The sequence below is a fragment of the Triticum urartu genome, chromosome 3A, assembly GCF_056163025.1.
Source record: "Triticum urartu cultivar PI428250 chromosome 3A, HENAU_Tu73, whole genome shotgun sequence".
NCBI lineage: Eukaryota > Viridiplantae > Streptophyta > Magnoliopsida > Poales > Poaceae > Triticum > Triticum urartu.
Genome location: NC_141875.1, coordinates 552,696,315 through 552,715,350, shown reverse-complemented (window position 1 = coordinate 552,715,350; position 19,036 = coordinate 552,696,315). Strand labels below are relative to the sequence as shown.

Below are 19,036 nucleotides of genomic sequence, written 5' to 3'. Positions count from 1 at the left end.
TATTGCCGCGCAAGATTGCAGCCTATTGGCTCAACTTGGTGGCGGAGCGAAACCTCCCATCCTAGACACCGTGGTCCGGCCGAACTCTTTGCCTGATGCACTAGCCGCCACAGCCAATGGATACTCCTCTCACGGCAGCGACGGATCTGCCAGCCGTGAGGGATCTAGCCCCCTCATCCGGGTGAATTATGAGGAAGACGTCGTCCCCGCTGACCCCCTTGTCCCGGGAATGACGCCATCCCCGTCGAGGCCCAGCCGGAGCCTAAGGACCCGTTCGACGCGATTATGCAGTTCTTCGACCTCGAAGCTTGAAACGAGCAGTGGATCCTCCTAGAGTCCGGCCCCGCACCGACTGACAAGGAGCAGTGGCTACTCGCGTTTGCTGCTCATGAGTCCGACCCCTAGGCCCGCTTCGAGGACCTCTCGAAGGAGGACAAGAAGGGGGGGAAGAAGAAAAGGAGGGCGATGACTAGTTGACGCCGACCACCGGTGAGTGTAGGTAGTAGTAGGTAGCAATGTCGCTCGAATAGAGACATTGCTTATTTTGAAAATGTCATTAAACGACATTTCAAATCACTAATATATGTAAAGCGACACATTTTGATCAATAAATATAGTTATTGCATTTGATACGGACTAACGTGATCTTAAATCGCCACTACAAAGTTGAAAACATGATTAAAACAGAAAAAAAAATAGACCACATTATGGCGATGACGACTCTTTGTTTTGTGCACAATGGTTACGGCCCCTATATATCCATATAAAGCGTGTTTTATATTTCATATGACGACTCTGCTAAATTGCTTCTATGGTTCTGTATTCTTCCCTACGTGTTTGTTTCGTCCAAACTGCTCTGCGTACGACAGCGCACGGACGATTGGATCGTTCACAAACCGGGTGAAAAGCTTTCGTTCCATGAATGATGTGTCCTGAAAAAGAAAACGAAAAACCACAGTGTGCTACCGCTTCGAGAGACACCTTCCGTGCCCTTGCAGACAGACACCTGTCGTTGACTGTCTCGAAGACATCGGAGATCAACGTTGAAAAGTAGTACGTAGTATGCACTGTCACTATGCACGCATATTTGTCTTGTTTGCACGTTCAACCGTACTGACATGCTCGGCCGTGGTCAGTTTCTCCGTGGAACAAACAGCCCGCCTGACGAAAGAAAAAGAAAAGAAAGAAAAACAACCCGCCCGACGCAATGGCCCAGTCAAGTCACCACCACCACCACACTCGCCACGCCAGTCGCCACCTTCCTCGCGGTCGCAGTGAGCCGGTGATGGACTCCAACTGTGCGCAGTCCAAGTCTTCGCCCCCGTCCATCTTCCTCCGCATCGCGGGTGCGCATTTCTCCGTGTGTTCCTTCTTGGCTAAGGATACTCCTGCTCTGAGCTCCAACCCCCAGCTACCAATTTGTCCATATCCCACAAGCTCCAACTGATTTCCCCCAGCACCAATTGCAGCTTGTCGCGTTCCTCCCTTCCGCCTCCGCGCGTCCCGTGTGCATCCACTTCTGTAATTAGCCCCCCATTCGGCTCCGTCGCCGCACAGATCCTTCAATCCGTGCCCAAATCAGGGTTCTTGGCCGACCGAATCCAGGCCTCGCTCGGCGGAGACTGAGGCATTCGGCTCGCGGCGGGCGGCGATGGAGTTCGTGGCGTCCATCGTCGACACGGCGTTCCGGCCGCTCAAGGACTACTTCGCGCGGACGTTCGGGTACGTCATGTCCTGCGCCGACTACATCGACGCGCTGGGCCACGAGGTGGACGAGCTCAAGAGCAAGCGCGACGACGTCAAGCGCATGGTGGACGCCGCCGAGCGCCAGGGGATGGAGGCCACCAGCCAGGTCAAGTGGTGGCTCGAGTGCGTCGCCAAGCTCGAGGACGCCGCCGCCCGGATCCACGCCGAGCACCAGGCGCGCCTCCAGCTCCCGCCCGACCAGGCGCCCGGCCTCAGGGCCACCTACCGCCTCAGCCAGAGGGCCGACGAGACGCTCGCCGAGGCCGCCGGCCTCAAGGACAAGGGCGACTTTCACAAGGTCGCCGACGAGCTCGTGCAGGTCCGCTTCGAGGAGATGCCCAGCGCGCCCGTCGTCGGCATGGACGAGATGCTCCAGGAGCTCAACGCCTGCATCCGGGGCGGCGACGCCGGCGTCGTCGGCGTCTACGGCATGGGCGGGATCGGCAAGACCGCGCTGCTCCACAAGTTCAACAACGACTTCCTCATCGGCTCGCAGGACATCAATGTCGTCATCTACGTCGAAGTTGGCAGGGAGTTCAGCCTCGACGGCATCCAGAAGGTCATCGGCGACCGGCTCGGGTTGAGCTGGGAGAACAGGACGCCCAAGGAGCGCGCTGGGGTGCTCTACAGGGTGCTCACCAAGATGAATTTTGTGTTGCTGCTGGACGACCTCTGGGAGCCACTCAACTTCCGGATGCTCGGCATTCCGGTTCCCAAGCACAACTCCAAGAGCAAGATCATCGTGGCCACGAGGATGGAGGACGTGTGCAACCGAATGGATGTCCGTCGCAAGCTCAAGATGGAGCGCCTGCCACCGATGGCCGCCTGGGAGCTCTTCCGTGACAAGGTCGGCGAGCACCTCGAGCGTGCCAGCCCAGAGATCTGGGGGCCGGCAATGGGAGTGGCCATGAAATGTGGTGGGCTGCCCCTTGCGCTCATCACCGTCGGCCGGGCTATGGCCAGCAAGCACACTGCAAAAGAATGGAAGCACGCCATCACCGTTCTAAATATTGCCCCATGGCAGCTTCTTGGCATGGAGACGGACGTTCTTATGCCTCTCAAGAGCAGCTATGACAACTTGCCCAGTGACAAGCTAAGGCTCTGCCTGCTGTACTGCTCGCTGTTTCCAGAGGACTTCATCATTTCCAAGGATTGGGTCATAGGCTACTGCATCGGTGAAGGTTTCATAGATGATCTATACACTGAGATGGATGAGATATACAACAAAGGGCATGACCTTCTGGGTGATCTCAAGATTGCATCCTTGCTGGAAAAAGGTAAAGACGACGAACACATCAGTATGCATCCCATGGTCCGCGCGATGGCTCTCTGGATAGCATCAGAATTCGGCACAAAAGAGACCAAATGGCTTGTCCGTGCCTGGGTTGGGCTCAAGGAAGCACCAGGTGCAGAGAAATGGAGCGAGGCTGAGCGGATTTGTTTCATGCGGAATAACATCGTGGAGCTGTATGAGACGCCTAATTGCCCTCTGTTGAAGACCTTGATGCTACAAAACAACGCTGGGTTGAAAAAGTTGTGCGACGGCTTCTTCCAGTTCATGCCATCTCTCAGGGTATTAGATCTCTCGCACACCTCTATCACTGAATTACCCTCAGGGATCAGTGCATTGGTTCAGTTGCAGTACCTTGATTTGTATCACACAGACATCATATCACTGCCAAGGGAGCTAGGATCACTGGTCACTCTGCGGTTCCTGCTCCTCTCACATATGCCGCTTGTAATGATCCCAGGTGGTGTCATAGATAGCCTCAAAATGCTGCAAGTTCTGTACATGGACTTCAGTTACCGAGACTGGAAAGTCGGTGAGAGTGGAAATGGTGTTGATTTTCAGGAGCTTGAGAGCCTACGCAGGCTCAAGGCAATCGACATCACAGTACAGTCGGTCGAGGCCCTAGAGAGGCTGGCACGGTCATATCGCCTCGCCGGTACAACAAGAAATCTGATGATAAAAGCATGCGGTAGCCTGACAAAGATGGAGCTCCCTTCAAGCCACCTCTGGAAGACCATGACAAACCTGAAGAGAGTGTGGATCTCAAACTGCAGCAATCTAGCTGAGGTGATCATTGACGGCAGCGAAGAAACTGATTGCCCCATTTTAGATCCCTGTGATTTTATGAGGAAGGGTGAAGTTATCGAGTGTGAACAGCCCGCCCTTGATAGCCTGCAGGGTATCATCCTGCAGAGCCTTCTGAAGGTAAAGATCGTCTACAGGGGTGGGTGCGTCGAGAATCTGTCGTCATTGTTCATCTGGTACTGCCTAGGACTGGAGGAGCTCATCACACTCAGCGATGGAGATCAAGAAGCAGCGGCGGACGAAGACGAACAAGCTGCAGGGACTACTAGCAAAGTGATCACACCCTTCCCTAAACTTAAGGAACTGCATCTCCAAGGCCTACCAAAGTTGAGGGCGCTGAGCAGTAGCGCATGCATGCTGCGGTTCCCGTCACTGAAGAGCCTCAAGATCGCCGATTGTCCAAGCCTCAAGAAGCTCAGACTCGCTGCCGCAGAACTGGAGAAGATACAATGCGCGAGGGACTGGTTCGATGGGTTGGAGTGGGATGATGATGAGGTCAAAGCATCTTACGAGCCACTGTTGGATGGAAGAATGTGAGTGAATTCAGTTTTTGCGTATTATGTTGGCCCAAAATTTGAGAGATACACTTTTGCCAGGCTTTGCGTCCCGGCTTTTCTCTGCTAGTTTCGAAGAAAATAAAAACAGGCTTACTCCACCCCCCCTTTTTTTTACTTTTTCAAAAAGATGCTTGGTACGTATTGATCAGTCACTGAATTCAGGGATTGATGTGCCCTTGTGTCATCATTCTAGTTTGAGATCTGCACAGTGGTGCCTGTCAGATGTTTGAGTTCAGGGATATGCCCTTGTGTCATCCTCCTTTTCTTCTGGGAGATTATGCTTTTGTTTTTGTGTGGGCTGAACAAATGCACATCTGATGAATATCGGCAGGTGTTGGTATGAATATCTTGCCGGTACCAACCAGTGTTGATCCAAATCTGTATGCAGTACGTACGGGTGATGGCTGATGCAGCTAACCTATCCCTTCTTTCCATGCGTGCTCTGCCCGTCTGCTGCAAATTGCAATCGACAATCCCTAAAAATCTACTCCCTCCGTTCGAAATTACTTGTCGCGGAAATGGATGTATCTAGACGTATTTTAATTCTAAATACATCCATATCCGAGACAAGTAGTTCCGAACGAAGGGAGTAACTGTGATAGATGTATCCTTCTCACAGATTTTAGACTTGGCTAAAGATGAAAGGAAAACCTAGTTGCAAGCTGTGATGAACTCACGGGCGCCGGTGTATTGCGTACCTCGAGTTGCTGCAATCTCATATACTCAGAATTCCTGATTCTAGCGTTGCTGCCAACAGCGAATCTGTAGGACTTCACGCATTGGGAATAAATAGGGATTTGGGAGGTGGCGACCGGGGCGAACCTGCGAGTCGGCGGCGTTCAGGAACGGGGAGGACTGGGGGTACTGCCTACCTCCAACTGGACGCAGCTCCCCTGGGCCCACACGTCAGTGACCAAAGTCAGGTCTGGCGCGGGGATCCAACTGGGCACTGGGCCGGTCCAAGGTTGTGCGCATAGTTAAAAAAAAGAGGGATTGAAATTATACTATGGGCTTTTCAAATAAACCTTGTCTCAGATCTAATTGATCGAATTGATTAGCGTCAGTCACCTCAAAAAACAAAGTTGATTAGCCTACAAAAATTCGATCAAATTGATGTAAATTAAGCAAACCAGAACCACATGGCGTATGTGGTAAACAATCTCAAAACAAATAATGTCAAGAAAAAAAAAGATAGCAATGGAGATGTTTTCTTTGCCGGTATGCTTTTTTTTACATGATGTCTTGGGATCTCAACCACCTCATCAAGACCTCCCTTTCGATGCAATGAGTAAGTAAAAATAAAATGGGAATCCTTAACGGAATGGTTTCAATGCAGATGAAGTTATTAACAAGAAAGGAAGGGAGATGAGCGGTGAACTGATTGTGCAATTGGTTGAAAATGGTAATAATGATAATTTGATAATGAGCATCAAAAGTTGGTGCCACCAAATGCACTAGAAGAGTGTGTGTGCGATCTTGTCTCTGGCCTTGCTAGCGCTCTCAGAATGCACAAGGTTCTCTGGCACGGTCTCAAAATCGATGACATCACACCGCAACTCTGGGCTCATCACCTCCCCTTTGACCTCACATATGTTGTGCAACACATGACACGCACCGATCACGATAGAGACGTTTGAGATATTCACATCTATGCGCTTTGCAAGAATGCCCATCGCCCCCTGAGCCTTGCAAAGGCATCCACGACCACACGATGAACCTTCATGACCTTCTTGTTGAAAGAATGTTGTTCCCTTGTTAAGTTTTGGTGTGGGTATGGGACGAGAAGCCACTCCATTAGTGGGTAGCTAGAGCCACCGACCACCCAGGAACTAGGCATCACCTGAGGTCTTCCACGCTGTTGTAGACCCGAAATACAGACGATCTCATCGTCACGCAGGGCCCCAGGGCAACCAATGCATACATCGGTGAAAGTGCCGAATGGGTTGACAACTCCTTGGATGGTGGTTGAGAGGTAGGTGCTATTCCTGTTGTAATTGTAAGGACCCCAACCGAGGTAACACCACTACAACAAAAACTGCCAGTAGAGACGTCGAATTCCATACCTAGGGACGCGTTATTTCACCTCTAGGCAACTATAGAGTCGTTTTAGTAAAGCGTCTTTCCACGGACCGTCTCAAACCATATAGACACGCTTGCTAAGCGTCTTTACATGACATGGGACGCTATATAGGAACGTTCAACATCGTGTCTACAAAGGTAGAGACGTTATGTTAGACACGCTCATATGACGTCTCTACTCACATAGACGTGTTTCATTTGCATCTCAAGACCATTGAGGCGCTTCTGTAAATATATTCATCATAGGCCCAGTACTTTATACACGTCGTGTACAGACGTTATATTTATCTTTAAATATACATAAGCGACTCAGTACAAATGGAATATTTTACTTTAAATATGGATTGATTTATTTTGAATTTGTATTTCATCATTTCAAATTTGATCATTTTACCATGACATGGCCGCACATGCAGATTAATCCAATAATACCATTATATGAAGGCACCATTCCACGTCACAGATTGCATTTGCAAACATCACATTATAAAAATTGGCAAGCTGAGTAGAATAATTACCCCGAACAAATACTTACACCAAAGTTTACAACTGAATAATAAAATACATTCATACAGAACATACAAATAAATAAGAAATATCCTATAGTCTAGAACTATGTTTCTTAGACTAAAATATAACATAAGCCATAATACATGTTCGTTCACAGACTAGTTCATCAACTGATCCTGGCTCCTTCAATGCACTCCTTTTCAAATCCGGAACTACCCAATTACTCCTGGCCGCCTTAATGCACTCTCTTTTCAAATCCTCAACTGGCCTGAAAAAGGAAATGACCAATGTTTTAGACAAGTGCAAGATAAGATGTTCTTTGATAAATTATAAGAAGTGTATCATACAAATGCTTCGTTGGAGTGGTCGTCTTAGTTTCTTTACCTAAAAACCACAAAAAAATTGATAACTAAAATATATTAAATGTGGATATTGGAGCATACTCGATGCTTGTATGGAAACATGAAAGTGCTAGTGATCGACTAGAGGGGGGGTGAATAGGCGATTTTTATGAAAGTTTTCAAAACATGGAAGTTTCGAAGACAAACGATAGAAATACACCTATTACCATGCAGCGGAAGGTAGACTACACTAGGCAAGCCATAGTCAAGTATACAATGAAGTGAAAGTACAAAGACTACTAGCAGCTAGGCAGTATGGATCAGGATGGAAGATGGTATGAAGCCAATCAGAATAAGCAGTCACAGAGGGAAGACAAAAGGATAATGCAAACAGGCAATGACTTCACAAGGATTAACTGCAAATAAAGAGATGGGAAGGATAGAACCAGTGGCTCGTTGAAGACAATGATTTGTTGGACCAGTTCCAGTTGCTGTGACGACTGTACGTCTGGTTAGGGAGGCTGAGATTTAACTCAAAAGACCGCGTCTTCACCTTATTCCCCTTGAGCTAAGGACACCCAGTCCTCGCTCAATCACTCTGGTAAGTCTTCAAGGTAGACTTCCAAACCTTCACAGACTTTGTTCACCGGCGATCCACAATGACTCTTGGATGCTCAGAACGCGACGCCTAACCGGCTGGAGGATTCACAGTCATCAATTGTAATAAGTCTTCATATCACACAGACAGGAAGACTTCAGTGATGCCTAACACTCTTTGGCTCTGTGTGTTTAGGGCTTTGTCCTCGCAAGGATTTCTCTCTCAAAGGCTTCGAGGTGGGTTGCTCTCAAACGACAAAAGCCGTGCACTAACTCTGAGCAGCCAACCAATTTATGGTGTAGGGGGTGGGCTATTTATAGCCACTAGGCAACCCGACCTGAATTGTCCGAAATGACCCTGGGTTACTAAGGAACTGACACGTGTTCCAATGGTCAGATTTCAAACACACACGGCAGCTTTACTTGGGCTACAAGCAAAGCTGACTTATCCAACTCTGAATAAGATTTGCTCTCATTGTCTTCGCTCGAAGACATAGGATTTTGGTTAAGCATCACTTCAGTCATTCTGACTGGTTCACTTGAACCCCACTTAACAGTACGGTGGTTCCTATGTCTCAACAAAGAAGAAAAGGAAACAACGAAACAACTGAGTCTTCGCGCTCCATAGTCTTCACGCGATGTCTTCTCTTGTCATAATCTTCAATGTGAGTGTCTTCACATACCACCTTTGTCTTCAATGCCTTCATACATTTTTAGGGGTCATCTCCGGTAGGAAAACCGAATCAACGAGGGACTTCTACCTATGTTATCCTGCAATTCTCACAAACACATTAGTCCCTCAACCAGGTTTGTCGTCAATACTCCAAAACCAACTAGGGGTGGCACTAGATGCACTTACAATCTCCCCCTTTTTGGTGATTGATGAAAAACTGGTTGAAGTTTTCAACGGGGATAGAAGTATGTGATATTGTAAAGGATTTAAGTATTGTCTTCGTAAGTAGCAGAAAGGCTCCCCCTGAAGATGTGCATATAAGTATTTTCTTTTGAATGCAAATGCACATGGCAGGTTGTACTTGCGGAGCTCCTCTTCTACTTATGAAGACAATTCATCATGCATGAAAGGATATAACGAAGATAATGACATGCATAATGAAAAATGGACGTCTGCAAAAAGACTTCGTGCGGAATTTATCGTCGCACATGCAGAATTTATCATCGCATCACATAGTGTCGAAAAGGTAGCAGACGACCATCAAGTTTAAGTGTTACAACTCAAAAACGAACCAAATGTATCAAAACGAGAGTTGTAAGCACTTGGCAAAAGTAGCAAAAGTAAACCAACCACCCATATGGACCCGCTTGAAGACTATCAACTCATATGCTTCTCCCCCTTTTGTCAGTAATGACCAAAAAGGTTTGAAGACATAGAGCTTCTACTCGTTCCCATGAGGAGTAGGCGAAGCAGCAGGGTCGTCGTTGAGGTCCGGTGGTGCAGAAGAACTTGGTGCGGTGTCGATACGCGCTGAAGGTGGAGGTGGTGAAGTGGCATCATCTTGATCATCTATGACTCTGGCATTCACCGTTGCAGCTGAGGAAGAATAGTCAGAGTCTTCAAGTGAGGGAGTTCGACGCAAGTGAGCATTCCTTGGAAGAGTGGAGTCAAACTTGAATCTTTCTGTGAAGCCATCGTCTTGAAGATCAGGTTCAGCACTGAGCAATGTCAAACTCTTCCAAGACCTCCGACAGGTTTCATGAGTAACAAAGGCATTCTTGGTGGCAAGATTGTGAATGCAATTGACGCCCGCCAAGAGGCTTTGCATCTGACGCTTTAGCCAGTCATGATGCTTATCCTGTTTCTAATGTAGAGCGACGAGAAGCTCTCGGTCATTGAGAACACGAGATCGCTTCCGAGGCCTTTGGGCAATGGTGCTTGCAGTGGCTTCATTTTGGGTGCGAGGGGCACGTGTGTTGCCAGCCAAGGGATAAACACGAGAGACGGCCTGAACTCCTTCAATGGGCTGGGTGAAGCTTTGACGATCAACATTGTGAAGATAAATTGGATCCTTTGCAGGCTCTGGGAAAAGAGCTTCAACAGACAGATCAACCTCTGGCAAGAATACTAGATGATTGCGCGCAGACGGCTGATAGTTGAAGGCAGAGTGAAGCTTGATATGGCGCATTACCCATGGAGCATAGAACTTCAGACCAAAGATGTCGGAGCCAGATGCAGCCAACTGCCTGATGAAGAAGTCTTGAGCACTGAAGCTGATGCCATTGAAGATATAGAAAACCAAAGTCTTCATTGCTCCTTCAAGCTTCGCTGCAGATGAATGTCCTTTGATAGGCCATAGAGTTTTCCTGATGATATGGTAAATGGTACGGGGCAGATACTCTAGGTCTTCGCCAAAGAATTCCGTTGAGTATTCAGCGTCGCGTGGCAGAGGCTTCATCATGCCTAGCATTTGGCTCATGTTAGGCTCAGGCTTCTGGAAAATGCTCTCCAAAGCATTCTGGTGTTGTTGACAGCCTAGTTCATAATATTCGCCAGGAGTGGGTAGGGCTGTAAGCTCAATGATGTCTTGGGCTTTAGCTTCATGATGGACATCGCCCGTCATCCACTCAAGGATCCAAGTCTTCGGATCCCTGTTGTAACCACGAATGTGGAGGGTAATGAAAGTGCTAGTGATCGACTAGAGGGGGGTGAATAGGCGATTTTTAAAGAAAGTCTTCAAAACATGGGAGTTTCGAAGACAAATGATAGAAATTAACCTATTACCATGCAGCGGAAGGTAGACTACACTAAGCAAACCATAATCAAGTATTCAATGAAGTGAAAGCACAACAACTAATGGCAGCTAGGCAGTATGGATCAGGTAGGAAGATAGTACGAAGCCAATCAGAACAAGCAGTCACTCAGTGAAGACAAGAGATAATGCAATCATACAATGACTTCACAAGGACCAACAGTAAATAAAGAGATGGGAAGGGTAGAACCAGTGACTCGTTGAAGACAATGATTTGTTGGACCAGTTCCAGTTGCTGTGACAACTGTACGTATGGTCAGGGAGGCTGAGATTCAACTCAGAAGACCGTGTCTTCACCTTATTCCCCTTGAGCTAAGGACACCCAGTCCTTGCCCAATCACTCTAGTAAGTCTTCAAGGCATACTTCCAAACCTTCACAGACTTTGTTCACCGGCGATCCACAATGACTCTTGGATGCTCAGAACGCGATGCCTAACCGGCTGGAGGATTCACAGTCCTCAAGTGTAATAAGTCTTCAGATCACACAGAAAGGAAGACTTAAGTGATGCCTAACACTCTTTTGCTCTAGGTGTTTAGGGCTTTATCCTCACAAGGAATTCTCTCTCAAAGGCTTCGAGGTGGGTTGCTCTCAAACGACAAAAGCCGTACACTAACTCTGAGCAGCCAACCGTTTATGGTTGTAGGGGGTGGGCTATTTATAGCCACTAGGCAACCCGACCTGATTTGTCCGAAATGACCCTGGGTCACTAAGGAACTGACACGTGTTCCAACTGTCAGATTTCAAACACACACGGCAACTTTACTTGGGCTACAAGCAAGGCTGACTTATCCAACTCTGAATAAGATTTGCTCTCATAGTCTTCACTCGAAGACATAGGATTTTGGTTAAGCATCACTTCAGTCATTCTGACTGGTTCTCTTGGACCCCACTTAACAGTACGGTGGTTCCTATGACTCAACAAAGAAGAAAAAGAACGACGAAACAACTAAGTCTTCGCGCTCCATAGTCTTCACGCGATGTATTCTCTTGTCATAGTCTTCAATGTGAATGTCTTCACATACCACCTTTGACTTCAGTGTCTTCATACATTTTTAGGGGTCATCTCTGGTAGGAAAACCGAATCAATGAGGGACTTCTACCTGTGTTATCCTGCAATTCTCACAAACACATTAGTCCCTCAACCAGGTTTGTCGTCAATACTCCAAAACCAACTAGGGGTGGCACTAGATGCACTTACAATCTCCCCCTTTTTGGTGATTGATGACAAACTGGTTGAAGTTTTCAACAGGGAATAAAATATGTGAAATTGTAAAGGATAGGGTATTGTCTTCATAAGTTGCAAGGGCTCCCCCTAAAGATGTGCATATAAGTACTTTGCTCTTGGAATGCAAATACACATGGCAGGTTTTACTTATGGAGATCCTCTTCAACCTATGATGACAATTCATCATGCATGATATGATGTAACGAAGATAATGACATGCATAATGGAAAATGGACGTCTGCAAAATGACCTAAGTGCGGAATTTATCATCGCATCATAGAATAGCAAATAAGTATCGGACGACCATCGAGTTTAAGTGTTACAATTCAAAGAACCAAATGTATCGAAAAGCAAGAGTTGTAAACACTTGGCAAAAGTAGCAAAAGGTAAAGCAACCACCCATATGGACCCGCTTGAAGACTATCAACTCATATGCTTCTCCCCCTTTTGTCAGTAAGGACCAAAAAGGTTCGAAGACATAGAGCGCCTACTCGTTCCCATGAGGTGCAGGCGAGGCAGCAGGGTCGTCGTTGAGGTCCGGTGGTGCAGAAGAACTTGGTGCAGTGTCGACACGCGCTGAAGTTGGAGGAGGTGAAGTTGCATCATCTTGGTCATCGATGACTCTGGCATTCACTGTCGCAGCTGAGGACGAATAGTCAGAGTCTTCAAGTGAGGGAGTCCGACGCAAGTGAGCATTCCTGGGAGGAGTTGAGTCAAACTTGAACTGTTCGGTGAAGCCATCGTCTTGCGGATCATCTTCAGCACTAAGTAATGTCAAACTCTTCCACGACCTCCGACAGGTTTCATGAGTGACAAAGGCATTTTTGGTGGCAAGATTGCGAATGTGGTTGACATCCACAAAGAGGCTTTGCATCTGACGCTTAAGCCAGTCGTGATGTTTGTCCTGTTTCTGGTGTAGTGCGACGAGAAGCTCTCGGTCATTTAGGACACGAGATCGCCTTCGAGGCCTTTGCGCAATGGTGCTATCAGTGGCATCAGTTTGAGCGCGAGGGGCACGTGTGTTGCCAGCAAGGGGATAAACACGAGAAACTGCTGGAACTCCTTCAATAGGCTGGGTGAAGCTTTGGTGATCAACATTGTGAAGATAAATGGGATCCTTAACAGGCTCTGGGTAAATAGCTTCAACTGACAGATCAACCTCTGGCAAGAATATAAGATGATTGCGCGCAGACGGCTGATAGTTGAAGGCAGAGTGAGCTTGATAAGATGCATGACCCATGGAGCATAGAATTTCAACCCAAAAATGTCGGAGCCAGATGCAGCCAACTGCCTGATGAAGAAGTCTTGAGCATTGAAGCTGATGCCATTGAAGATATAGAAAACCAAAGTCTTCATCGCTCCTTCAAGCTTCGCTGCAGATGAATGTCCTTTGACAGGCCATAGAGTCTTTCTGATAATATGATAAATGGTGCGAGGCAGGTACTCTAGGTCTTCAACAAAGAATTCAGACGGGTATTCAGCGTTTTGAGGCAGAGGCTTCATCATGCTCAGCATTTGACTCATGTTGGGTTCAGGCTTCTGAAAAATGCTTTCCAAGGCATTCTGGTGTTGTTGACAACCTGGTTCATAGTATTCACCAGGAGTGGGCAGGCCTGTGAGCTCAATGATATCAAGAGCTTTGTCTTCATGATGGACATTGCCTGTCATCCACTCAAGGACCCAAGTCTTTGGATCCCTGTTGTAGCCTCAGATGTGAAGAGTTGCATAGAACTGTAGCAGAAGCTCTTCATTCCAGTGTTCCTTATCTGTGACAAACTGCAGCAGTCCAGCATCTCTGAAGCAATCCAACGCTTCTTCAAGGCAGGGCAGGCCAGCTATAGCTTCAGAGTCGAGGCACATATGTGGAAATATGCGCCCTTGATTGTATAGGACGCAGGAATAGTAGTTGCGCTGCTGATAGCTCCAGAACTGATCTGATGAAATGTGAGGTTTGGTATATGGGTTCTTGGCGCTTTTGAAGAAGGTGTTATGTGCCACGAAGCCATTCACATTGAAGACCCCAGGTGAAGTTGCAGTGCCTGGGAATCGTGGAAGTCTTGGCTTGGGCTTTTGGACTTGAGGTCTGTGCTCGACATGATATTCAAATTATGGACCCGCAGCAGGTGGAGGAACCAGAATGGGCCAGCGGACCATAACAGGCTGACCACGATCAAATGCCAGCTCAATTGTATGAGGTCTTGGAGGGGGAACAGGAGCATTGGCATTGTCGTTGACATGAGCTTCAGGGGCCACATTGGCTTCAGGTGATGCAGTGGCTTCAGGCACTTGGACTTCTGGTACCGCAGTAGCTTCAGGCGCCGCATAAGCTTCAGCCATGACAACGTCATTGGCTTCAGTGGTGATGTTGGTGGCCGCCTGAGGATTGTTAACCTCCACTTCAGAAGCTGGAGGGTCGGACACGTTCTCCTTGAGAACAACATCTTGGTGGGACGGGGGTGTAGCAACTCTATCTGCTTCAACTCTTGGTTCTTCTTCTTCATCGGCTGATGCAGCCGGAATATCTTCAGCCATTTTGGCTTCAGACTCAGACACGTGCATAGTGGGAGTGACTTGGGGCCTTGGTCCTTTGAGAAGCTTGCGTAATGCTGGCGACGCTTGCGGATATGGAGTGTGCTGGGCCTCAAAGTCATCGTCATCTTGCACTGGTGAGGTAGCTTGCGATTGGGGAGAACTTGGGTGTCTTGTCGTTGTGGGTGATCAGCCCACGATGCATCCTGAGCAGTTGGCGTCAGAGGACGACCAATGCTGATGAGTTCGCTGTGCGTGAGCACAGGTGATGATACCAATTGGTGCTCGATCTGAGGAAGGACTTCATCATCTTCAACATTGTCATGAGGACCAATGTCTTCAGCTGCAGTGGGGTCAACAGCTGGATTGTCTTCAATGTCAGGAGCCTCTGGGGAAGCAGGCTCATGACCTATCACTTGGCGTTCTTGATTTTCAGACGCAGGATGAGCCACTGAGATTGGCTCGACCTCAAGGGGCTCTGTGGGAGCAGCCCGATCTCTCTTCTTGGTTTTGTGTTTCTTAGTTGGAGGAGCATCATCAGTGGTGCCCTTGGTTTTGCACTTTCTGGCTTCAGCTTCAGCTGCCCTTGTTTTCTTCAGTTCTGAAGCCACTGTGGGGACCTTAGGCTTCGAGCCTGTCATACTGGCTGGGAAGACAATTGGATGTACATCATGCCTTGGTGCTTCGGGTTCTGCCACAGTTGGCTTCTTCTTCTTCTTGGCCGCCATTCTGGGGTCGATGCATGCTCGCCCCAAAGCCTTGCGCTTTTCATCTTCATTGTATCCTTGAACACATTTAGCAGCAAGATCCTTCATGCACTCACGAGAACCTTTGGCTTCTTCGCGTTTGGTTCGGAATGCTTCCTTAAGCTCATGCATCATGGTCTGGAAGTTCTCAATGTCTTCAACATTGAGCTTGGCCATATGCTTCTTGAACTGAGCCTTTTCATAATCTATCTTATGCTTCAGCTCAACAATCTTCTAAGCTAGAGCCAGCTCAGCAGCAATGGCTCCGTGAAAGGCGACGTTGAGGCCAACGGGAAGCTGAAGATCATCAAAGCTAACATTTGGGCTGTCAAACCACTCATCAATAAATGTGTTGATGATTTCAACATCAAAGAGAGGAAGGTCATTGAAGATTTCTGCCTCTTGCTTGCTCTTGATCAACTGCTCAAGAGCGTCATCGCCAAGATCGTCGTCGCTGGACAGATCAATGGCGTCATTCTCATTTCGCAGAACAGCAGTAGGGGTCAGTGCTTGGCTGGTGGGTTGCATGGGCATCTTCACCTTGGAGGGCTTGGAGATGCGTGACAGATCTTCAGACTGCACACTGTGTTCAGGAGGTGAAGTGGCCAGAGGCTTCACCCGTGAGACCTTTGGTGCAGGGGCAGGCTTTGAAGCTTTAGGCTTCTTCAGCTTCTTTGGCTTCAGTGGTGCAGGCACTTCGTCAGATTCAGCATCGTCTGCAGGTTGATCCACGACTGCCCCTTGAACTATAATATGAGTGATGAGACCTTCCAGGTTGTAGAAGGGCCCAACAAGATTGGATTCAGCTTCGCGTGAGCCATCGGCACGAGAAGCAGAGGGACCTGGGTTGAAGTCTAATCCCCGCAACTTCTTGTTTTCTTTGGCTGAGTTCCTGGCAAACTGAAGGTTGCGCTTGAACAGATTGTCGTCACGACACCATAGCAATGACGATGGGTCTGCATCTGCAGGCTGTGGTCCACGGACCATGCAAGGATAGAAGCCTTGTTCAATGGCTTCAACTCTGGACCTGGGTTGAAGATTTTTGTATAGGATGTCTCCCCACGGTCGCTTGATGGCATTCTTCTCAGCATACTCCTGGGTCATGAACCTGTACTTGAACCATTGTTCTGCCCAATATCTTCGAATCCATTGGATTCAAGTTTTCTACTGATTGTAGTCCTCCTCCGGATCTGTCTTGTATAGCTCATAGAGGTCAGGAGGCAGATCTCTTGAGGTGTTACCACGACGTTGTCTGCCACCCTTCCTTGCAGATTTTTCTGGTGCCATGAAGTTTAGACTGAAAGGCTTCAAAACTGTCAAAGTCTTCCGTCTACTGGTCAGACAAGAACTGGCTTCAGGGGAATTTATATGATGCTGTAAGAATTCTGCAAATGAATGCAGACTATGAGAACCAAGGGATTCTCCCACAGACATGTACCTGTGACAGCATTAAGGTGCGAGGGAAGGGGAAGAGGTCATATGCATTCTCAGAAGATTTTGAAGATAAATCAGTTTAGAAGACATTGACCTCATAGTGCGAAGACATTCACTCATAGATAGAGAGTTGGTTCCAGATTTGTACGAATCCACGAATAAGTACAAGTGAGGAATCTAACTACTTTGTGAAGCATAAGTGAACATACTAGGCATATTATGAGATGCAGTATGAAATAGATCCAACTTGTGTGAATAGAAACTGCTTGTGGTAGAAAAGGATGAATCTATCGGATCAAAGAGACTGTAAAAAGGAGGTTTTATTTACCACACGAGGAACTGCTAGACTGAGTGGGGGAGGAGGCCGAGCAGTTTGATCTTCCGTGCCCTAACTTGGCGACAAAGGACACCTACGGCAATGGCGGAGAAGACGATGTCCGCGGTCGGCGTGAGGACGGCGTCGGTGAGGTTGCGGCAGCTGGGCACTTCGTCGCCGGCATCGTCGAGTGCTAGCGGTGGCGCTAGGGTTTGTGCTAGAGTGGGAGAAAGGATAATGACTGTGGTGAGGTGTGTATTTATAGGGACAGGGACGGCACAGTGTTATTACACAGGTGCCCCTGGCGGTTCACATCTGAAGGACACGTGGCTATCATGCAACACATCAGAGGTTGTTCCATGTTCCCACGCACGCCTGGATTGTCGGGTGGTCGTTCCCACTTCTCCGGGTTTTAGGTGGAAGGAGTTAGCATTGAAAATGAATTAATGTTTTTCTCTGTGTCTTCTGCTGACAAGGATGCAGAGAAGACATTTTGACAGTGTCAATAGAATGCATATGATTTGGATAGATAGACTTTGGAATGAAGCATAGAGGGGTTAGGGTCCGATCACATTCACTTAGTTCAAAAGATTCAGCAAGAAGTCATAGCTATAAGTGAATGCTATAGAGGACAAAAACCAAATCAGTACGTTCAAGATAAACATGAGGTCATGTTAACATTGAAGACAAACAAAAAGCGAAGACTTTGCAAATGTAACGCCATGTGAGAAACACTTCTTAGGGAAGAATTTTGTGGTGGCGTTACCCACCGTATAGGAAGTATTAGACCCAGACACGGCGCACAACTTCCATGGCGTTCTGAAGTCAAATTCCACGTTAATGTATTCACACTCAGAATGCAAGTCTTCATTGATTGAAGACATATGTTACTTCGTGTGTTGCACATCTAAGTCATCAACATGCAAAAGTGTTAGGAAGTGTTCCTGATCACAGGACATTTGAGGATTCCAAGATATTTAGCTCACACCGTAACTTGCAACACCTCTTCTCATCCAAGGGCTTTGTGAAGATATCTGCCAATTGCTCTTCAGTGTTGACGTGTATGATATCAATATCTTCCTTCATAACATGATCTCTGAGAAAGTGATGACGAATTTCAATGTGCTTTGTCTTCGAGTGCTGAACTGGGTTGTTGGCAATCTTGATGGCGCTCTTGTTGTCGCAGTAGAGTGGCACTTGCTTCAGATGAATGACATAGTCTTTGAGTGTTTGCTTCATCCATAGAAGCTGAGCGCAGCAAGATCCAGCAGCAATGTATTCAGATTCAGCAGTGGAGAGAGATACACAGTTCTGCTTCTTTAAAGACCAACAAGCAAGTGATCGTCCCAGAAAATGACATGTGCCTGATGTAGACTTGCGATCCACCTTGTCACCAGCATAATCAGCATCCGAGAATCCAACTAGATCAAACTCTGAGCCCTTTGGATACCATAATCCTAGTGTTGGGGTGTGAGCCAAATATCTAAGAATTCGCTTCACAGCTAAGTGATGCAATTCCTTTGGTGCCGCTTGGAACCGGGCACACATGCAAACACTAAGCATGATATCTGGCCTAGATGCACATAAATAAAGCAAAGAACCAATCATGGATCGGTATACCTTTTGATCGAACTCTTTACCATTGTCGTCGGGACCCAGATGGTGTTTGGCTGGCATTGGCGTCGTGTAGCCTTTGCAGTCTTGCATTCCAAATTTCTTTAGGCAATCTTTGAGGTATTTCTCTTGAGATATGAAGATGTCGTTGCGTTGCTGACATATTTGAAGACCAAGGAAGAACTTCAGCTCACCCATCATGGACATCTGATATTGCTCTTGCATCATATATCCAAACTCTTCACTATATTTCTGGTTAGTGCAGCCGAAGTTAATGTCATCCACATATATTTGGCACACAAACAGTTCACCATCATATGTCTTCGTGAAGAGAGTGGGATCCAGGGAACCAGGTTTGAAGCCTTTGCTCTTTAGGAAGTCTTTGAGTGTGTCATACCAAGCTCGAGGGGCTTGTTTAAGGCCATATAGTGCCTTGTTGAGTTTGTAGACCATGTCAGGATGTTTTGGATCTTCAAAGCCA

The 19,036-nt window shown here is 47.5% G+C and overlaps 1 protein-coding gene across 1 annotated transcript; it reads left to right on the top strand.

Annotated features, from left to right (window-relative positions):
• The first annotated feature begins 1,235 nt into the window (after window positions 1–1,235).
• LOC125545027 (putative disease resistance protein At1g61300) lies at window positions 1,236–4,637 on the top strand. The gene has a single exon (XM_048708866.2). The coding sequence runs from the start codon at window positions 1,652–1,654 to the stop codon at window positions 4,376–4,378; it is 2,727 nt and encodes a 908-aa protein (XP_048564823.1). The 5' UTR covers window positions 1,236–1,651; the 3' UTR covers window positions 4,379–4,637.
• Window positions 4,638–19,036: the final 14,399 nt, after the last annotated feature.